The sequence below is a fragment of the Phaseolus vulgaris genome, chromosome 9 (assembly GCF_051622355.1).
Source record: "Phaseolus vulgaris cultivar YP4 chromosome 9, ASM5162235v1, whole genome shotgun sequence".
Taxonomy (NCBI): Eukaryota; Viridiplantae; Streptophyta; class Magnoliopsida; order Fabales; family Fabaceae; genus Phaseolus; species Phaseolus vulgaris.
In genome coordinates, this window is record NC_143506.1 from 31330045 (window position 1) to 31353933 (window position 23889).

The following is a 23889-nucleotide window of genomic DNA, read 5'->3' on the forward strand; positions in this document are numbered from 1 at the left end:
GGTTCCACCTGGATGCTAACGAGGATTAGGTGGTTTCTGGCTACGTGACGCACTCGACACTGTCAACGATGGTGAATTTGGAAGTAGTGGCAGTGCACGAGATTGGGCACTTGCTAGGGTTAGGTCACTCGTCTCTAGAAAAAGTGGTTATGTTTCTGACGATTTTGTCGTGGAGGAAGAAGGTGGTGCTAGCGCATGATTATATTGAAGGGATTCAATTCCTCTACAGTTCCAATCCCAATTTCAATGGTTCCACTGCCACGCTAACACCTGATCTTGACACGTCACATCTCTCAATCTCACCTCTCTGTCACATAAGAAACACTTGACGTCGTAAGATGTGACTTAACGTAAATGACTAATTTGTATACATTTTAAAAAACATATGGACCAATTTGATTTTTTTAAAAACCACTGTACTTGTACCGACCTGTCCCCGGGCGTTGACCAAGGTCAAAGTCAAACATATGGTGGGACCCACCAAGGGGGCCCCAAGGAGGAAAGTCAGTGGGTTGATCGCTTTGGGCTTCGCTAGGTTTGGGCGTCGCCAGGTTGAAGCGTCTCCCACCTTGAAGGCACGACCCTTTATTCTGAGAGTAAGTTTCGGCTCGGATGATGACACCCTCCGATACCCACGGGTAGGGAAGACCGTGGAGGGGACGTCCCAACAAGAGGCCGCGGTATGGACGAGGAGGCCTCGGGCCCCGGTACCTCTGAACAGTAATAGAGAAAAGAGAAAGGTGGCTTCAAGGCCATATCCCTAGTACCAGTAGGGAGTAACCTGACTTGTGAAGTACCCATGCCACCTCTGGAGAATCCCTGGGACAGATATGACCTGGGAGAGGGCCACGCCCAGGGGTAATCCATGTGCATGGTACGAGAGGAAGGCTGATACACTCCTAGGGCAAGTGACTAGAGGCTGGGGCGCATGAGTTGGCACCCAGGAAGTCACCCCTTGCGCCTAAACCATTTCGAGGAAGGAAGACTTACACGCTGGGATTTCCCTAAGTTGGGTTACAGCGTCGTAAGGCCTTCCACGTGGAGTTGCGATTAAGTCAGAAAGGCCACGTGGTAGTAAGTACTGAAACCCAAGGTATATAAGCTTCTCTGAAAGCTTAGTGAGGTACGTTTTTACTCTTTACACGTTTGTACACACTGTACGCACGAGTGATTGGAGAGAGAGAAAAGTTAGTTACAATTCAGTTACGCGCCTTCAGAGCATCACAGTTACGGTGCTCCGATACGGAGGTGTTTGATGTTTTCTACTTGCTGACTTGATCGTCGGAGTGCAAACGGCCACAAGGGCACCCTTTGTTCTCTCTGTTTCAGGTACTCACGATGGTGTAGGGTGAAGATCTGGAACCAAGACGAAGGTGTCCTTGTTGCGCGAGTTGCAGCTACGCACGAATCACGTTCTGGTCCGGCAGGAACAATACTAAATTGGATATTGACCCTAAATGCAGGGACGAATAAAGTAATTATACCTTTCTTGGACATTTTATTGGTTTTCATTCATGCACTCATCATAGTTCTTTAATTGTTGGGTGTACTGATGTGTCAGAATCATCATAGGAAGACACAAGTAAAATAAGTAACTATTAAACAATTTAATGAATTTAAATGAATTCATGTATTGTATGGTAACGCATTTATTTTTATGCTTCTTATCTTTTGATGTAGCAAGTGACTTACTTGAAGCACTCGCAATTGATCTTGTTGATGATTTAATGACTTAACATGGCATATCACCTTCTCTTGTGATAAACGACTTAGATAAAATAATTCAAAACTTAATATTATTTATTATGATAAAAATACTTAAAATGAAAAAGTCTTTTTAATTGTATTAGACTATTAAAACTAAATTCTCAATAATAGATTATCAAAAATAGAATGCAACCAATTTTTTCCAAACAACAACCTTATTGCTTTTAATTTGACACAGACAAATGTATTTTTCTGTAAAAAAATTTCATCCAAAAGATGTTATAAATTTATAATAAATGGATTTAACTTGATCACACCTATAACCACTTTACTATCAAAATCAATAATATCTCATTTAAGGATTAATATTAGATTACACTTAAGTGATAATAATTATCTTGGAGGGCATTACAAGACAAGATAATTACAAAAAAAAATCTACTTAAAAGGTCGGTTCACGTTGTGGATTCTCTGTGTGTTTTATGTGGAAGCGATGAGGAAACAACTTCCCACCTTCTGATATCTTGTCCAATTGCGAATGCTGTTTGGAATTCTATGTCACAACTAGATCGAGGTCAGTTTTGTAAACCATTTTGCTATGAAGGAACACTTTGAACAATTTCATTGTTTTTGGTTTAGCAAAGAAGGTAATAAGTTGTGGAAATGAGTGTGAATTTCCATCATTTGGTGCATTTGGAAACATATGAATGAGATAGTGTTCAACCAAGCAAAAGTGGATGCAAGTGAAAATTTCTCTTTGGTTCAAGTACAGTCATGGACTTGGTTTAAGAACAAGGTTCGAAGGGTGTGTTTTTCTTTTTTAGATTGGGTCCAAAGTCCAACTACTTGTATTATTATAGCAACAAAACGTTGATCATCGTGGATTGAGAGGTTGGTCTCCCGTTCCTTTGCTCGACCCGAAAAGTGTGCATTATGTTTATTGTTTTTGCTTTGGTTTTTGGTTTTCTTGTTTGAGAGGCACAATTCTTCTTTGATGTGGAATCGTTTAGCATTTTTGTGTTTGTATGACGTTTTTTTCGTGAAGGTAGAAGATTTTTGTGCTTTGTATTGATAGGTTTGCTTTTACCGTAGGGTGCTTAGAAATGTTATTCGGATTCCTTCATGTATAAGGGTTGGAACACCCCTTTGTGTTTCTTTTATATTTATTTATTTATTTATTTTTTGTTGATTAAAAATAATAATAATTATGATGTGATTATCTAATAAATTTATATGTAAATTATTTGTTGTAGAGGCGATTTTTTTTTCATGAGTTAGAAGAAAACATCTATCGTAACACAACACACTTGTTCAATATTTATGTTTTTCAGTTCTTGTTTGCTTTTACACATTTTATCTTTGAAAAAAAATCTTGAAATAAATATAATTGATTTTTAAAATCAAATCCAAAAAAAAATGGCTGTTCTATGTTTTCTGTTTTAACTTTTGAATAATTTTAAATTTTCTAAATTGATTATTAGCAAGTCAAAATATTACAAACGATTTTTTTAACACGCAATAAGATAGCATAAATTTGTTGTTTGAAATACTTAAAAATAAATTTTGATTTGTTTATTACCACTGGAAAAACTCAAGAACTCTTGCATTGTATATTCATATTTTTTAAAATTATAAAAAATAACTTAAATCATTATTAAATTATCTAATTAAAATATTAAAAATAATTTAAAATATATTTTAGTTCTTTTTTTAGTCATGTAATGTGTAAGATATTAACAAAGAGTAATAGTAGGAAAGTGAAAAAATAACTGTATTTGAAGACAATTGGGGAAAAAAATTGTGTAAGAAATGGCTATATATAACTTAAATTGAAAATTGAACAAATAAGACCAGTGAATGTGGGTCCCACCGTGTTGGTGCCACCTGTCGCCAGCCAATTGGATAGCAACCCGAATTTCTATTTACCCAGTTTACCCCCAACAACTCTTCTCACAGCTTCTTCCGTTTTGAAACGCTTCCCGAATTGCGAGAAACGGCCCAGCCTCGGATCCGAAGCACCCAGCTTCTATCTCCGAACCTGTCCCTCTCTTGTTCGTTGAAAATTTCACTCACTGTTTCGATCACTTCTTTTTATCTGTCCGAGCTAGAGCGAGCAAGAACGAAACCAACGCGCCCCTTCCCTCCGTGCTGCTGCTCCTGCAAACCCTAAACGCTCGCCTTTCGAGGATCAGCTCCGTGCTTCAATGGAGCCTTCTCAATGTCACTGTGAGTTCCTGCCCTCTCTTTCTATCTCTACAAACCCTAGCTCCCTGTTTCTCTCTCTATAAAAATTGAAAAGTATGAAAAAAAACACGGAGCGAATCTACGCCTGCGTGCGCAATCTCCGCAACTCATTCTGCTGTTCTGCGCGGTGGCGTCGATTTGAATGCTGCTTTGGAAATGGAATTGTGCACGTGCTTCCGATCTTGCGTGTTTTCGCTGGAATGTGCGTTTTCTTGTTTGGTTTCAGCTCAGCTGGTGTTGGAGCTCGTGGAGGAATTGTAAATTTGTAATTCACTGTTTGTTGTGTGTTTTGCCTCGTTCCGTTTCGAGGAGAGCTGGAACGGAAGAAATGGAATTAAAATTGTTTTTGGTGATTTGTTTGATTAGATTTTAGCTTTAGCGTTTGATCCTTCGTCACTTTTTGTTTTGCTGCTTCCAATTCTTGGCATCCCTTGGAGGTCTATTTCTAGATAAGATTATGTTTAGATAAGGAGTTCTGATGAGAGAGTGGAGTTTGAATTTTTTTGTTTCTTTGATGATGAGTTTTTTCCAAAGCTTAATTTACGTAGGTGTTTGGAGAATTCTATAGGATATTTATTTGGATTTTCCCCGCTCAAATTGGAGAATTTGAATTAACAAATTTAGAGGTCGAGGCTTTGATATCTCTACTTGCTTCACTCTTTCTCTCTCTTCCGGACACCTACTATATTGGTGGTACAACTTAGGAAATAGGGTTAGAAGAAGGTCTTTGAATAGAATGCTGATTTGGTCTAATTGCCCTGTTCACTGTTTTCTAGTTAATTGAGAGTGGCTCGATCATTATGTCAATGGCACGAAATGATTGCATGTAGCTATTGAAAAATTGTATATTTATTCTACATCTATCGAGTTATTGGTTTGCCTTAGCTTCAAAACTAGTCAGCAGATGTGGGCAAGTAAAGTCATTTGCTGATTTCTAACCTTAGTGCTCCCTGTAATCATTATCATCCTTAGATAAATGAGTGAAGCATACAACTGTTTCACGTGCATACTCACATAAATATGTGTATGTGAAACTACTTGGTATGCCTTTTTTTTTCAACATAAGTGAAAAATGATGGCTTCAGGACATTACTCAATATTGGATATTTGATCATAATTTTTATGTACATGACCATGAATGGTTAAGATTAAAACATTAACTCATCTCTGAACTGTATAAAAATTTATGTATGTAGATTACATCTGGTTAATTTAGGGTTAGTTGTTAAAAATAGGTTTGTGCCTAAAATTCTATACTTTTGGATGCCATACAAATTGGTAAATGTCTTATTTATATCTTCTGTTAATTTGTGTGTTTACATGCAGATAAAAGGGGAAAATTTTGAGATTCGGCTGATTTGAAGTTTTTGGATACTCCTTGAGGGCTGTTAACTGGTAATGTGTTTGTAACGAATTGCAGCTTTGATTTTCTATTTGCAGAATTGCTGCCTGGTAGTATGGTACCACGAATATGATATATTTATCAACTGCTTAAGGATAGTTAGTTGAGGGAATAATTAAATACTAGTGGGTTGCCAGAATGCAATAACACGGATTATTTTTGCATAACATGAAGAACACACCTATTTCCAAATAGAGGGCAGAATCTGCAAATAGGGTGTGCAAATTAGAAACATTGCTTTTGGATTCATTTTTGGAAAGCTAATTTTGCATTTTATATTACTGGCTATGCTTGCGAGGTGTCACTGTTATGCATAATCCTCTGTACTCTTTATTGTGCATTAAAGAGCTCTGGTTAATATGGCCCAAGTATGACATTTATGTGACATGTATGTTATTTTTAACATTCACATTTTTTTGCAATTATTCTGGTAGTTAATTTACACCATATGATTTTTTTTTTCCTGCAGGAATGTTTTAATAGTTTCAAGGGTTAAATGGTAGTTGCTCAGAGGTGTATTTATGGACAGCATAATACATACTTGGAGAAACTTTTCTTGATTTTCCTGCTATGTAGTTTTTCAAATATTTTTAACTTTTTCCCTTGATCAATTAGACTTTCATATAAATAGTTGTGTGCTGAAAATTTGTGGGCTGGATTATCTATGCCTGGAAACGAAGTAGGAGATAGGGTCCATAATTTTTTTGGTCAAGAGAACTTGTCCCAGGGACAATATCATTCTCAAGCTGTTGATGGGAACTGGCCAGGACTAAGCAACAATTTGTGGGCTGGTAGCCAGAGACCGATTGGTGTGCCTTTTATTTCCAATTTGAAGAACTTTAATCAACAACAATCAGGTAAAGGTTCTACGAACTTTAATTTTTTGATTTCTAATTGTTTCATGATATCTTTTCCATCTGTATTATCCTTTTTGTATAGTTACATTGGTTTTAAATAAGTAATCTGTTGTGTTGAAATTTTTTCTTTTGTTTATGAGGTTGTCTTTATTGAATACTAATCAAACTTTCTTTCCTGGAACAAAGATCCCGAGCAGGGGCACACAAGCTCTCCACATTTGCGACATGGTTTGAACCTATCACAGACTAGTTTTAGGCATGAGTCTGGCAGAAATTTGTTGCCAAACCAGCAATCAGCTGTGAATGGCTATATACAGGGACAACAGGTCTTTCAGACCAGGCAGAATGAAGCTAACATTCTGGGAATGGACACTGAATCTGATTGGCAGAGTATGTCAAGAGGAATTCCAGTGCTGGAGTCCCAAGGGAGTGGTCTTGAACTCTACAAGAAAAACTTGGCTAGGAATGATGCTACTGAATCTCCCGTCAATTTTGATTTTTTTGGAGGTCAACAGCAAATGAGTGGACGGCATAGTGCAATGCTTCAACCTTTACCTAGACAGCAGTCAGGAATAAATGAAATGCATTTATTACAGCAGCAAGCAGTATTTAACCAGATGCATGAACTTCAGAGGCAGCAACAATTTCATCAATTAGAAGTGAAGCAACAGAATTCTATGACTCCTACTTCCTCCATTTCAAAACAGGCAGTTGCAAGCCATTCTGCATCTCTCAGTGGCATTCCCGTTAATGAGACATCTAACCTTATATGGCAGCCTGAAGTTATACCAACTAATGCTAATTGGCTCCAGCATGGTGCCTCTTCAGTTCTTCATGGGTCCTCAAATGGACTTATGTTATCTCCTGAACAAGGACAGGCATTGCGTCTAATGGGTCTGACTCCTAATCAGGGTGATCAGTCTCTTTATGGGGTTCCAATTTCTGGTTCAAGAGGCTCTCCTAACCTGTATTCTCATGTTCAAGCGGATAAGCCTGGAGTGCAGCAGGTTTCTATCCCACATCAGTATTCTCATGTTCATGGGGACAAATCTGCCATGCAGCACATATCAGCTGGTGATAGTTCATTTTCTCCTCATCAATATGCTGCATTTTCTGACCAAATTAACACAAATGATGGCACTTCAGTTTCAAGGCAGGATCTTCAGGGAAAAAGTATGTTTGGTTCTACTTCTCACAGTATAAGTAGTGGACTGAATATGGAGAACTTGCAGCAAATGAATTCTGAGCAAAGAATTGTTCCAATGCAAGATTTTCACGGGAGACAACTTGCTGGATCTGTAGAGATGTCACAGGAAAAAATGCTAGTGCAGACTCCTACTTCACAGAATGTGGCTACCTTAGATCCAACTGAAGAGAAGATTTTGTTTGGTTCAGATGACAGTCTGTGGGATGGATTTGGCAGGAATTCAGGTGGTTTCAATATGCTGGATAGTACAGATAGTTTTAGCGGGTTTCCATCTATTCAGAGTGGTAGTTGGAGTGCACTTATGCAGTCTGCTGTAGCAGAAACTTCTAGTGGTGACATAGGCAAACAAGAGGAGTCTAGTGGCCTAAGTTTCCAGAATACAGGACGATCATCTGGAAATGAGCGACCTTCAACTACTGATAGCAGCAAACAACAATCTATTTGGACTGACAATAACTTGCCATCTGCATCCAACATAAATTCAAGACCTTTCCTTCGACCTGATGATGTTAATAGGCCAAATGCCACTGAAAATTATTCTGGTGTTTCTGGGTTTCATCAGTCAGGTCCTGATGCTTTGCATGAACAGCATAACAGGTTGCCGAATAATTCTCAGAGATCAATGCCACAGTTTTTAGAAAGAGGCAAATGGTTAGATTGCAGTCCTCAGCAAAAACAACTTGCGGATGGAGGTCTTATATATGGAAATGCTGCTAACTCTTCAGGTTTCGAAAAAAACCAACAGACCATATTGTCAGGAAATAGTAGTGGCGATCCTTTCAATAAATCTAATGGATGGGATATTATGAAATCACCACCATTTGACAGGAGTTCAAATTTCAATATCCATGAAAATGAACACTCATTGCAGCCCCATCATGAGAAACCCATGCATGAGGAGATGGGCCAGGTTCCTGCTATATGGGAACCTGATTCTGATACTACTTCATCTGTTGGAATGGAACAGGTGAAGTCTGCAGGTAATATGCAGGTTTGTGGGGAAGATTCTGGCACAAATGGTATTGCTGGATTGCCAAATTCTGGCACCGCATGGTTCAGCCAGCATAGCAGCAAGCAGCTTCCTAATGTTGATGTATGGAGGGATGCAGAGTCAGCAGTGAGCCATAGAAGAAATGAGATTCCAGGAAAGTATAAGTATCACACGGAGAAGAACCCCGTAGTTTTGGAATCATCAAAGAACGGAAAGGTAGAAGGTGAGACACGTGATTTAGAGGACTCTAACAAAAAGGAAAAATCAGCAGATAGTCTTGGCTCTAATCCTTCCCATCCTAGAGCTGGTAGTATGAGAGAAAATAGTAATTTTGATGGCAATGATTTGCATAGTCCAAAGTTATCTGGTCAGGGTAATCGAAGACCTATTGTGACTCGTAAATTTCAGTATCACCCAATGGGGGATCTGGGTGTTGAAGTGGAACCTTATGGAAACAAGCGGGTCATAAATTCACATCCTATGGCCCATCAGCCCTTTGGAGGGCTTAAAGGTCAGGACCAAAGCTATCTTGGACAGTCAAATTATGGTCATTCTGACAGGAATTGTAATGAAATAAATAAGGTACTTTGTTAGTTACCTTGTTATATACGTCTATTATTGTCCCTATTATTTGCTTAAAATTTCCTGTCTTGAAAAATCTGGAGTTGTTTGTATCCTTTACAATGTGTGACTGAAACATGTACCCAATTTTCAGGGCGACTCAATAAGCTTGGATAAAAATGCTTCAAAAAGCATACTCCCGGGTCAAATGTCAAAAAAAATTACCTCATTTGATAGAAGTGTTGGGAATTTTGCCCCGCAGAAGACTATTTCTCCCAGGTAGTTGAATGTTGAAAATTCTTCATGCTTTAGTTTACTTGTGTAAATTTAGTGTCTTCATGTGATACTGCTTAGTTATTGTTGAAATAGTTTGCTTCTGTCATGAAAGGTGACCATGGTATGCATTCTTTTTACTTTTGCATGTGGTACTTCCTGCTTAATTATTGTTGAAATTATCTGCTTGGTGGGATAATGTACCTGATTTCTTAAGTCATGTAATTCTTTAAAGATAGATTTTCTTTGCCACGTTGTAGGTTTTCTTAGTGGCTTTTGGCCTAGTCCCCCCCTCTTGCTTGTATTACTCTTTTAATTGTTTTTATGCTACTTGGGGTGCTGCAAATGATTGTTGTTATTTGGGGTGCCAACACAGGGACGCCAAATAACAGTGATGATTTATCACTTCCATCTTTTGATTAAAAATTCTGCTTGCTGCTGTGAAAGGTAACCATGAAGCATTTTTTTTTTTTTACATTTGCATGTGCTAAACTTTAGGTCTAATTGGTGCTGATACCTATTTTACATTTCCTCTCTCTTTCCTTCGCCTACTATATACTCTTGCATGACTAAGATGACCTTAGATCAACTGTTCACTTCAATTTCTTAAAACTATTGTAGTCAAAATATTCTTGATGTTCTGTCAAGTGGACCAGTCAAGGGTCATGGAATTGCAAGAAACACTAGTCTTTCTTTCTGACTGCTATTTATTTTTCAGGGGGCCTGAAACCGAATCTTCTGATGGATCAGTTGCACATCATCAGCAGAATCAAAGTCTTTTGTCTCAGGGCTTTGGCCTACAATTGGCTCCTCCTACTCAAAGGCTTCCTGTGGTACCTTCTCATAGCTCAATAGAGAATGAACATACTGCAGCACACGTGTCTGAGACAAGGGATAAGGATCAAACATGGTTAGGTACTAATCAGACTTTTACTTCTCGAGATCCATCTCATGGGGAGCTCAGGAGTAATATTTCTAGCACGGAAGGACACATTTTTGATAAGGCCTCACAATATGATGTGCTGGGAAGCATTCCACAGGCTTTTACATCTGGCTTTCCTTTCTCCAGGCTCCATTCTCAAAATCAGAGTTTAGCAAATTTTGGTGGACAAGTGGCAAATACACAATCTTCTAGCGTAACTTTCACTGCTTCCATGAATCATACTGATGAATATTGTGAAAAAGCTCAAACTAGTCAATCTGAATTGGCTTCTGCTCAGGATATGCCCCAGCTGAATGGTATAGACCAAGATCATCTGAGAGATCCTGGCAACCAAATTTTGACAGCTGAGGCTGATACTCAATCTTCTGTTACTTTCAGTGCATCTCAACGAGGCACCATTTCGAATGTTACACACAATGTGTGGACCGGTTTTTCTAGCAAGCAACATCCTAATGCTTTGAGGTTTCTATCCCCACCCCAACAAATTAATGATTGTGAAATGATCACCGGCTCACGGAATTCAGGTGATGAAGGTTTTGAGAAAGATGGTAATGATGTCTCTGATACCGGTCCTTGTGCTTCTTACCCCAACAACTCTGGGGTAAACTTGCTTGAAGGAATTTCTGTGCAGCAGACATTGCCCGAGAATGATGTTATTGCTGAAGAGGTGGCAGGTGCATCACACCTGAAGGAACCTGTTAGGAAACATGCATTTGATGCAACTCAACCTAGCCCAGCTGCTACTCCTAGAGATATTGAGGCTTTTGGCCGATCTTTAAGAGCAAACATTGTTTTGAATCATAATATCTCCTTGTTGGATCAAGTTCAATCTACAAGAAACACAGAGGTTGATCCTAGTAATCGGGATGTGAAGAGATTGAAAGTATCTGATAATGTGGTGGACAAACAACTGGTAGATTCCAACCATGGGCAACAATTGTCATATGGATATGATAATGTGGGCAAAGATGGTTCAGGTAATAATTCCACGCCAACACCAAATCCTAATTTGCTCAGCTTCTCAACAAAGCCCCTTGATGGACAGGACACAAATGCATATGCATCTTCTCAAGAGGAGGTTGGTTATGGTAAAAAAATTGAGGTTGTTGACAGTAATAAGGCAACTTCAGTTAAAAGTGATTATTCCCTTGTAAATCCTCAGATGGCACCATCATGGTTTGAGCGATATGGAACTTTCAAAAATGGTAAGATGTTGCCAATGTATAATGTACAGAAGATGACTGCTGCTAAGATTATGGACCAGCCTTTTATTGTACCAAACCAATCAATAGAGCAAATTCAAAATGTTAGTGATGCTCAGCTAAGTAACACAAGGGAAAGTCCAATGTCTGTGTCAGTTGCAAGTAAGCATGTTGATTCTCAGTTATCAACTCCTGCCAGTGAACCTGAATTGCGTTTTGTGAGACCAAAGAAGCGAAAAAGTGCCACATCTGAACTCATACCATGGCATAAAGAACTTTTAGAAGGTTCCAAAAGGCTTCGAGATATTAGGTGCTTATCAAAACTAAGTGATTTAATGTGCTAATTTTTTGTTGCTGTTAGTGTAGGAAAAGATCACGTATCACTGGTTGATATTATGTTGTTTTAGTTGTTTTGTGAGAAAAATGCCAAGCATTTCCTTTGGTAGTATGACTAATTTAATAGTTGTATGTTTATGACTATGTCAAGTATTTTGTTCTCCCATAATTTAAATTTCTCATCTTATTTTTGGCAGCGCGGCAGAGTTAGACTGGGCTCGAAGTGCAAACAGATTGATTGAGAAGGTTTGTTTATAATAAAATTGGTCTAACACTCGTGAATCTATAATTCTATAATTAATAATTTCACTTTACCCTGTATAATTATAATTATAATTATAGGTTGAAGACAGTGTGGAGGTAGTTGAAGATTTGTCAGCAGTGGTGAAGTCAAAAAGAAGACTTGTCTTGACTACACAGCTCATGCAGCAACTACTTGGCCCTCCTCCGGTTTCAGTTCTTGTAGCCGATGTGAAGTTGCATCATGAGAGTATGGTCTACTCAGTTGCCAGATTAGCATTAGGAGAAGCATGCAGTTCAATTTCATGGTCCAGATGTGATACACTTTTGACTCCTGGCAACAAGAACATGTAAGTGGACTCCCCAAGCCTTGTGTATCTATCTATATATGCATGCCATAGTTGTCAATAGCACCAAGTAGTGGTGCTATTGCAGCATGGCTGGAGCTTGCTAGAGAAATAGAATATCATCAGTTTGAGGCAAAACCTTGATGGAGCAGGGGGCACTATTTTAGTGGATCTCAAAAATCCTATTTTAACCATGAATCAGTATCATTTAGGGCTGTTTTAGGTGGTCAAATTAGGACTTCGTCCCCTCTGAATCAGAACTGAAACTTTACTTTTGGTCACTACTATGAAGTAGCACAACCCACTGTTCTACTTTCTGTGGCAGCATTTCTAGCATTTTCTGGCCATATGTCACAGTTTTTGGCTACCCAAACCTTTGTTCTCCATATTTTCTGGAAATCCCCAGGACTGTAGTGGCCATTTTCTTATGAACCTGCCTTTCTTTATGGCCAACCATGACCTTTGCTGCCTTACTCTGTTTTGTTCTTGTGTAGGTCTGTTTTGTTTAGTCTCCATTCTAGATTGTTCATCTCACTGTCTTGTAGAACTTTCAGGGTCAGCCACTATGTACTGTTATTTAGGATTGACAACAACAATGGATGTATAAGGGATCTGTGTTTACATTGGTGTAGGTCAATCACTCGTAATTTATCCCAAATTTTACCATAGGATTGAATTCCTGTTAATATAGATTATATTTGTAAGTCGGGAAAGTCATATTCTAATATAGTCATTGAATGATATGATAAAGTCTTGTGCCACTATAAACTGATTCCTTTTCTACTTTGCATTTTAACTCCTCCTATAGCAATTAACATTTCTGAGTGATATTTTCTGTAGACCGCTTGAAAAGTGTAAATCATCCCATAAAATTGATCAGTACATTTTGAAAGTTACGGACTTCATTGGTAGAGCAAAGAAACTGGAAGACAATATATTGAGGTACTATTGTAGTACATATTTTTTATGCTTTATACCCATGTTTTTATTTTCTATATTTGGTGTCTGGTCTATACAAGTAACAAACTTGATGCATGGGCTCATTTGTCTATGCATGCTAATATCAACATGTGCTTTGGTATTGAAATCTTGAAGGTTGACATAGATTTTCCGTTTTCTCTAAATGGGGCTTACGTCGGATTTACTTGACCACTCGTGAAATAGAGGTGCAAGCTTTGCTTGTATAAGTGGTTTTTCTAACAAATTTTGGTTATAATTGTGTACTACATGTTTTGATAAAATCATAGGTTTAACATGGGAAAGAGGCTTCTGCTTTTGCTGTTGCTAGCATAGGTCTTTTTACATGTTGAACATAAAATTAAATAGTTGGTTAAGTGGTTGCTCAATATCGTAATTTTGTATAACCCCCTAAAAATAGTGCAACAAAGACATCTAATTTTTTTAGATTAAGTAACACTTAATGGTGATCAATGAATTGAAAATGTGAAATTATCCATATGAATTGTGTGAGGTTATGTACAAAACATGTGGAACCAAATACACATGGGGGAAGACTGTATAGGGGAGAATAAGGAAAAACTGTAGAGTGAGGTACCTGATCATTAAGCATAGATGATGGTATCTGATTAATGAGATAACATGCTATCTAGATAACATTTCCCAAAAACGACAAGGAAAATGATTGTGAAGAAGGGCAATTTCAACAAGATGTTTGTTTTTGTGTTTAGTGACCCCTTTTTGCTAAGGATTATGGGGGCATGAAGTTTAATGAAGAATACTCTTAGATGCTAGAATTGTTGGGATTGGTGAGACAGGTATTCACAAGCATTGTCAGTACGAAAGATGCGTATGTATATGCTAAACTGTTTTGATTTCATTATAAAATGTGTGAAAGATAGATAACAGCTTCGATTGATTTTCATTAACCAAATTTAAGTAGATGTAGAATAGGTATTTGTTGTTATATTTGTAGAAATAAGGAACTGATTCTATATAATCAGAAATACTGTTATAATTATATAAATAAAAGTTGATCCTATGTAATCGAGAATATTGTTGTAATTATATAAATAAGAAGCTGACTCTATATAATCAGGAATATCTGTATTATGTGTTATTAGGAATATTTTTATTTATTCTCATATCATATCTTTGTTACTAGAGGATATCCAATCTCCTCCATTTATTGTATTGATTCCTTTTTTCTTAATACAAATAAAACACCCGTGTTGTATTAGAAACATGGTTTCAGCACAATATTTCTCTCTTTCCTAGAGTTTAACCTTTAGAAAGGGAACACAGTATTTAAAATCATGAAGATTTATAGTACGAGAATACCCAAAATAGCAAAGTGAACTAAGGAGAAAGATGACGAATCTCGTTTGTTAATGCTAGTAGAAAAAGACTGAAAATGTGTTTGACCTAACTGGTACAACATACAATTCAAACTAGATATTTTAATCTTGAGAGCATCCCCTACTATTTGGTCTACTTTGGATGTCCTAATTGTGCATGAATCTTCATTGGAGAACTAACAGGCCAGAAATAGGTGTTGATGGAGAGAGATAGTAGAGGCTGTGCGACGACGCCAATTGTCCGTTCCAATATCTGATCCTTCAAGGTAACACTATTTTTGGAGAAATTGAAGATAAATTAGAGGGGATCTGGTCAGTGACGGAAAGTGAATTGAATGGTGTGTGTAAAGAATAAAGTCAATAGTAAAGGATGGAAGGGGGGAGGGTAGTGCCAATGCCGAAAGCTTGTGTTTGTGAATCATTGACAATGAGTAGAGGGCAAATTGTCAGTGGTAGTGAAGGAAGAGAAAAGAGAATGATTATTAGATATATGGTCAGTGGCAAAGAAGGAGATTGAGAGAGATATGCAGAGGATTTATCGATGGAAATTCTCACACCATTGGAGAAAGTCCTCATCTGAGGCTGGTCAGTTGGTAATGCACAAGCAACAAATCTTAGTACTAGATCCTGAGCAATATTGGTTGGATGAGTAGTTTCCCATGCAGCTTCCAACACCTGTCAATGGTATGACCATTGTAGTGACAATGCTCACATTTGAAACGATTTTTAGAATTACATGTGCAAAATTAGGGCTGAGGCAAATGCAGAAGTGTTCTCAGCTGAGGAGGTATGTGTCTTTATGTTTATTTTTGGAGGAATATGGAGGATAATTGTATGGTGATCTTGGGCTGGTGGTGTATGATGAAGGGGCTGCTTTCAGGAGGAAAGGATGGAGATGCAGGAGAAAAGAAGAGAGAAAAAATGGCTACCATTGAAAATTGTCTCTAATGATGTTAAGGAGTGAGCATAATGTTTGGGACAAGGGGTTGCAGGGATCAAATGGTAATTGACCTATTTAAACAAATTAATCCAACGGTTCACTTTAACCTTATTCCCATATATTATGCTACTAAAAAACTATTGGGAGTTATATCATTTAAAAGATGTTTAGCATAATATTATATAAGGGAGATAAATATATAGCATAACTAATATATAAACAGAATTCATACAGATTGAAAAAGTATATCTAATATACTAAGAAGAAATATATAAAATAATAAGCTCGAAGAATATAAAATTTTATTAAACAAATACATAGATAGTTACATAATCGAAAATATATACATTGTTTGTCTATTTTCACAGTAGTCGGCATCTCCCTGTTGTTACATGATTTTGGGGGTTCCGCTCTGTTATCTGTGATAGTGACTACTATGATATTAGTTGGGAATGTTGGATCGTGGACTGTTGCAAGTCTTCATTATACTGAGTATTTTGTTTTCTGCTTGACAAAGTATGCCATATAATGTATTTTTCATTACTATTATGAATTTTCTGTGACATGGGCAATTAGGCTTGCAATTTTTTGCTGTAGGTCGAGCTACATAAAATTTCAAGCCTTATTTCTCTTCATGTCTAATGTTTGTGTACCTTGTTACAACATGAAATTGTTCAAAATTTCTTTATTCCTAATCCTCTCGGCACTTTTGCTGTTTACCCATTGAGAATTTCGTTTGCCTTGTTAATGGTGGTATATCAATATCCATTACTCATGTGCAGTGCATGTGGAAAATTTGGCCTTCATGTTTGTCCTTTAAGTTGGTTGCCTGCTGCTAGTGTTATGTTACTATCGCTGTGTTGTATTTCATTCCAATTCTTTAATTAGTGTTTACATGACATCTACGATTTGTTGTACTTATTGTATGTCATTTCATCCTGGTGATGCAGATTAAATAGCAAAGCCTCAATTTTGGACTTGAGAGTGGAATGTCAAGATTTGGAAAGATATTCTGTCATCAATCGATTTGCGAAGTTCCATGGGCGGGGACAAAATGATGGGGCAGAGGCCTCATCATCTTCAGATGCAAATACTAATGCTCAAAAATCGTTTCCCCTTAAATATGTTACTGCAGTTCCATTGCCTAGGAATCTCCCAGACAGGGTACCATGTCTCTCACTTTGATAATTTATTAATTCATTTTTCTATCTTTTTTGATCAACTGACTCCACAACCTAATGTTTCTGGTCCTTTTCTTTCAACTTCTATTATTGCACTTCATCACCATAGAACTATACAACTGGCAATGTAGGGGAAGAATGGTATTTTAGATCGCCTCTTCAATCACTGGAGGCTGTAGATCTTGCAATCTATATATTTGTATGTATGTGTAGATCTTTTCAATGTAGTTATCTTATGATTTTCAGGTTCCAAGCCATTTGTATATAGCAAATTATATATGCAGTCTATTAAGGTTTAACCATACCATTTGGCTTGGTTTTGTCTGATTAAACATAGGTCTTCACTTATCATTTTGTTTGTTTCAATATCAAATCATTTTCTCTGCGTTTTCCTTTGTAGTCCTTCCCATTGCAAAATCCCTTTGACAGGGATGTTACATTGCCATCAGCAAATGTAGGTGCGTCAAAAGTAGTGAACTTGATTTACTTTTGGTATTTAATTAGTCTTGATTGTCGACTATATACACCAATTTGCAGTTATATTAAATGTCCATGAATTACTCATAGAACTTGTCTTTAATTTGGATAAAAATTGGCACTTAATTATTAAGATCAGTTGATGTTATACAGAGAAGATTGTATTGTGGATATATTAATTTAAACTATTACTCATAAAGTGATGAAGTTTGTTCTTTTCCAGTTAAGGTTTGCTTAGTTATTTTTCTGTTTTAATAAGTCCTAATCTTTAGGAATATATTTTATTTCAATTAGTTTGTTATGTAAATTGTGCAGTTAAGATAATGTTATGTGTTTCTGCTGTTTGTTCTTATCATGTTGTCGTAATGTGGCTATAAAGCCAAATGTAGTTTTCAATAAAACTACACAAGTCATTCTCTCCATTTGAGCTTGTACATTGTTTCAATTGTGTCTAACAAGTAGTATCAGAGACCCTACTGGGCTTTTACAGAAAAGAAAGTTGCAATCTTAAGTTTGACTTGCAAACACCAGTGTTTAAACACGCGAGTTTCATAGTAGCAAGTGAAGGGTTGTTCATCCAACCAGCTATGCTGCACTTTGATGCTCATTATGACCATTGGATTATTCTTATGGAGACCTTCTTAAGGTTGAAAGAATATTGGAGTTGGTTGAACACAGGGTATGTGGAGCCAGCAGCCGGAGCAGATGTGACAGTTGCAAGTAAAAGGCTTGAGGAGCTGAAACTGAAGGGGATCTAAAGGTGAAGAACTGCCCTTTCCAATCAATTGGCAAGCATTCTTGAAACTATATTTTCAAAAGAATGCTAAGAAGATTAGGACTTGAAGAAGAAATTTGAAGGGAGTGTGCTAGGGTGAAACGCTCACTTCTTCAAGCTTTGAGATATTTTGAAATTATGGGAATGTATATAAGCGAGATCATTAATGAATATTTTGCCCAGTCATGATAGTAGCAAACAAGACGAGGGTGAGTGGAGAACAATTGAAGGATGTTTCTATTCTCGAGAAAATCCTTGGAAATAGACGAAAAACTTCACTTACGTTGTAGTCTCAATCAAATAATCTAAGGATATTGATGCATTCACAATCATTGAATTGCAAAGCTCAGTCATTGTGCATGAACAAAAGTTTCATAGTAGCATTGGAGAAGAACATGCCTTGAAAGTGACTGTGGGTGAGAAATAGAGGAAGAAGTCGTTTAGAGGAAATTTCAGAGGAAAAGGTCGAGGAAGAGGGCTCGTGCTTTCAATACAGGCATTGGAATGTCATACATGTCACGAACTTGAGCCATTTTTAAAGGCAAATTATACCAAGTTAGAGAAGCCAGAGGATGTGTTGTTACTTTATGATGATTTTAGCATAAAAACACGATTTAAGATTAGAAGCTTTAAACCCATCTAAATGTTTCAGGAATTTTGTTGATAAGGAGATAGAGATGTATATCAAGTGTTTACACACTTACAGAGGGGGTGAATTCCACACATTAAAAGGAACCTTACGAAGGCTTACATTCCATAATAGAATGAAGTGGTCAAGAGAAGAATCGGACAATGATGAATTTAGTTTGTTTAATGCTCTCAAAAAAGAAGATTCCCAAAACCTTGTGTCTTGAGGCAGCAAATTGGACCTTATATGTTCTAAATAGACGTACCATGGTAGCTATGAAGAATGTTACTTTGGTAGAAGCATGGTCTGGTGTGAAGCCTTTAGTGGATCATTTTCAAGTATTTGGAAATGCTTGGAGGACCAAGCTTGAGAACAAGATTTTGGGTTTGTGCTTTTAGGAATTAGTGAGAGCAAGAGCTTGGGTGTATGATCCTAAGAGTGGTGATTAGTAGAGGTGTAATCTTTGCGGAAGATGAGCAATGGGAATGGAATGCAAGCTTTGAAAAACAAATATCATTAGATCTTGAATGGGGCAACGCTGAGATTAATGTAGAGGAAGAACTTGAGGCAGAAATGGATGAAAATATTGGATCAATTGAATATGACCGAGAAGAAAATCAAACAACATGAAATGACTATCCTATGAATACAAAAGAGTTCAGTGCAGGAGGAAGTTGGTCACACAGGTCTGCACTCGGATAAAGGACTTTGTGAGTGGTGGTGAGGGTCTATCCAAGGAGGAAGTTGAGCTCCGTATGGCCTTAGTAGCTTTTGCAAATCCCTTCAATTACGAAAAATGTGAGGAACTCGAAGTGGAAATTAGCAATGGATTCTGAAATTAATTCCATGAACACAATCATACTTAGAGGCCTACTGATTTGTCAGCAGGAGCCAAAACCATTGGAGTCAAATGGATATTTTAAAAGCAAAGTTAAATTAGCTTGGAGAAGTTGACAAGTACGAGCCTCAATTAGTGACCAAAGGGTATTCACAACAACAAGGAGTACATTGCACTGAAATATTTACTTCAATGGCTTGAATGGACACAGAAAAGATGATGTTGACACTTGCATATTGGGGAGCTGGAAGATTTTTCAGTATGATATATTAAATCAAAATTTCTCCAAGGTGAGTGAGGATGTATATGTGGAGCAGCCAAAGGGTTGCGAAAAGAAGGGAAGTGAGCATAACGTGTACAAGCTTAATAAAACTTTGTATGGTTAAACAAGCTTCAGAGGTTTTGTTTAATCGTACGTATTGAAACTCATTTAATTAATGATGGTTTCCAAAAATGTCTAAATGACCAGACCTTATTCACCAAGATGTGCAATGAAGGTAAAGTGCTAATCGTTAGAATTTCTGTGGATGATTTAATTTACAGTAGTGATGATTAAGGCAGATGCTATGTTTTAAGAATTCTATGGAGAGTATTTGACATGACTGATTTAGGGATGAGGTTTTTTCTTGGCATAGAAGTGCTACAAAAATCTGACTGTATTTTCATTTGTCAAAGAAAATACACCACTAAAGTGTTGAGGCGTTTTAGGATGCTTGAATGTGTGAATACATCTCAACAATTAAAATTGTCAAGAAATCCAGTCATGCATGCCAGGAGTAGGCACATTGATGTGCGATGTCATTTTGAGAGATCTTATAAAGATGGTGAAAGTTTAAATGATTAACACTAGACCAGATGTCTGATTTATAACAACCATTGAAGTTGGAAGCATTTCAGAAGCAAAGAAAAATGATGGGTGTGTATTGATGCAGAAGTAAGTTGACTGCATTCTGGAGTTAGTTTAAGGGAGGGTACGAAGAAGTTTATTATTTTGTTAAGGTTTACTCAGCTATTTTTCTGTTTGAACAAGTCCTAGTCTTAAGGAATTCATTTTTTTTTTTGCTTCTTTCTTGCCGTTGTAATAAAGCCAAGGTTAGATTTCATTAAAACTACCCAAGTCATTATCTCCAATTGAGCGTCTACGTCGCTTCAATTGTGTCTTAACATAAAGCGCGACAAGCTTTTTGTGATTTTGAATAATACCTGTTATTACCAAATGATTGATTAACTTGGCGGAATTGTGGTTCGGAATAATGGAGGACTCATTCGGCTGAATGGTTTCTTCGCAATTTACTTGAAATGATTTTAGTAATGTTTTTAAACTTTATTTTTCTAGTATTAGTTAAAGGGTTAAATATGTTTTTTCATCCATATACGAAATTTATTTTTGTCTCCAATTCAAATTTTAACTTTTTCTTATAATGATCAATTTAAATGGTTTTCTTACAACAAGTATTCAGGAGGTAATAAAAATCAATTTTGAGTTATAGTACATGAATGGAAAATATATTTAAAGTTTTAGTTAAATTAGTTTTGATTGTGTAATTCTAGAACTTAAAATACATTGATATTAAATCCCCCATGAAAAATATTTATCCAAATAATTTGAGAATTTTGATGCAATTGGGAAACTGATTTATATGGAATATTTAGTAGTCTAAAAGTAGCAAGAGTTTCATAACTTTTATGAGATTTAGAATGAATTGGATTTTGAAGAGAAAAGTTCTTTTCGGATGACATTTATGATATAAGTGAAAAATTGATTTAAATGAAAATTGAGAATTTTTTAGATAGAAGACAAGTGATCGAGAGAGTAAATTAATGTAATTTTAATACTAAAGAATTTTTGAAAAGATTAATATAAATTTTTATATAGTGAATTTTAATCTAACAAATTCGGTAAGGTGAAATTTGTTGGTTTAGATAAATTCGAATTGTGAATTGCATTGGTATATATCTCTGGATTGTTTGTATATTTTTGAAATTGGTTTCACACATTATTTCAGGTGAAAGTATTTTTAAAGATTTTATTTATGGTACAAAGTTTTATATAACTGGTTTTTGTTTCATTTTTATTTCTTATTTAATTAAATAATAAGCGTGCAACTCTTCAATTTAGAATAATGTATAACTTTTAAATTTTTACCTTTACAAAATTATTTACTCTTTATAATTTTAAAATTATAATATTTTAATACAATATAAATGGAACATATGTGCGTCGTATCTATACCATTATAATTTAGGATGGGTAACTTCTGTGTGTTATATTTTAACTGGACAAATTTATTTTTTTAATAAATAAAAAATAATTTATGTATTTATTAAAATAAGTAATTGAGCAACTTTTTCTTTTAAATAATTAAATGACTTTTTCTTTTAAAAAAATAACTTACATTAGTTTTTAATATTGTTCTTAAAAATTATATATTTTAAAATTATATCATTTTAATGTTTTTTAATGTCTATTTTACAAAATTATATATATTTTGAAATAATATTGTTTTAATATAATAAAAATATAAATACATGTTAGCTCAAGCACAAGTGTTTTTCTAAAATATTATAATGAATTCATTAAAAGAGGTTGAAGTAACCTACTATATTCTATTACCACGTCTATTTTATTATAATAAGTTACAATAAGTATAAGTACTTTGTATTTTTCTAACAAGCTTAAATAGAAGGCACATTCTCCATGCACCTTATCAATTCAAACAGGTACCCGATTGTAGACTTGAAAGATAAAAGTGTCCTTAATGAATTTTAGATTAGGTCATGTGCACCCAATGCAATTAGAGACCTGCACCCAACCTTGAATCGCTCGGAGTCATCTGCACCCAACCCACAACCGTGAGTGATCTGTACTGTCTTCCTCTTCGTTTTCACAGGAACCACAACGCAACCGTCAACCACCTTCGTTCCATTCCATTTCGGCGGCAGAGCAGCAACTGTCACGGCGAAGGAGCCCTTGAACGGAGAGGAACCCTGAAGCGAACGTCGGAGAAGACAAGGTAAGTGATTTTCGGATATTTTTATTCGGATTTGTAGTTTGCCTTGCGGATAAATTTATGCGTAATCATAGTGTGTGTGCCTTCCGGATATTTTTGTGCGGAAGTCATATTTGACTTGCAGATATTTTTATCCAGTATGTGTAATTGTTGTGCGGATGACTTCGTCCATAAGTTGTGTGAATTTTTCGAATATTAATATTCGTATTTGTCTTAGGTAGTTAGCGCAACAATATGTTATTTTTGAATTGTTCTTTTATACTATTCGTGGTCCATTGTAATTTTGGATTGAATGTTATTTTTATGAAAAGTGAGATGGTGAGGACTAGAGGTGGAGGAAGTTCTAATTTGGATCGTGTGCGACCAACTGCATCGGTGAGAAGAAGACCGAGTGGTCCTAGTACTTCGGTTTCAAATGAACACTTTGAAGATTATATTGAAGGAGAAAAACTTGAAATTGATGATGAAGGTTATCCAGGAGGGCCAATGGATAAGTCGTTACTAATTAATTATGAACATCATGTAGCCAGACAGATATGGGATGGTTTGATAAGTAATTAATTATCTTGAATTTTTTGTTGATTTGAGGTTGGCAGGAGGATATTCTTGGGCGAGAGCTGCATTAACTCACATGTATGAGCAACTAGGAGATTGTAGTTATGCAAACACTAAGCAACTAGCTGGTTATACGACATTGTTGCAGGGGTAAATTTATTAGCACTTTCCGTCTATAGGGATGAGACGTATGCAACCACTGTATTCTGAAGACCAACCTTGATGTAGGATGTACGATGCAGGAAAAGGTACTTCAATTGTTGTTGATCACAATTAGATGCATTGACACCAGCTTCAATTCGGTTTTGTCCATATGACAAGCACAGGGAAGAACGTCCATTCGAGTGGATTTCGTTATTTGAGGCTTGGAAATTGGACACAATTGCACATGCTAGAATGTGTTCTGCATTAGTATGGATATACACAGATCATCCCTCACAATCCATCTGTACTTAGACATGGTGAACCGTATACAAATGAAATGGACCGTCGATGGTTACATTATGTTATGTCATAAATGATATGGCCAAAGCACCTTATCTTGACGTTTGCGTTGAAGAGTATATGTCTTGGTTTAGATCTGTATCACATCCATATGTGATTCATGCGGAGGATAATGAGCGTCCTTTACTGGTACCCTCATATGCACGTGGCCACGGAGCACATCTTGAGGAGTCACATCCTGCTCTGCTCTGGTATGCTTGTAACTTTATTAACGTATTTTTTTTTGATCGGCAATAAAAAATAAATAAATGGGAACCACTTCAGGGGTGGTTCAACCCTTATACATGAAGAGCAAAACACCTTACCATACTCCTACCACGAAACGCCTACCTGATTATCTAAGGAACAACCAAAC

General features: G+C 36.5%; 1 protein-coding gene across 2 annotated transcripts; it reads left to right on the forward strand.

The window, feature by feature from the left end:
* The first annotated feature begins 3653 nt into the window (after positions 1-3653).
* LOC137820028 (uncharacterized) lies at positions 3654-17078 on the forward strand. 2 transcript variants are annotated; one of them, XM_068623801.2, is made up of 10 exons: positions 3654-3933; positions 5278-5346; positions 5823-6210; positions 6397-8990; positions 9124-9248; positions 9961-11697; positions 11921-11969; positions 12066-12313; positions 13151-13252; positions 16516-17078. In XM_068623801.2, exons 3-10 carry the CDS (start codon positions 6018-6020, stop codon positions 16748-16750), a joined length of 5283 nt encoding a protein of 1760 aa, XP_068479902.2. In that variant the 5' UTR covers positions 3654-3933; positions 5278-5346; positions 5823-6017; the 3' UTR covers positions 16751-17078. The 2 variants fall into 2 exon arrangements, with proteins under 2 accessions (XP_068479902.2, XP_068479903.2); XM_068623802.2 differs by having other exon boundaries at positions 3787-3933; positions 5278-5741.
* Positions 17079-23889: the final 6811 nt, after the last annotated feature.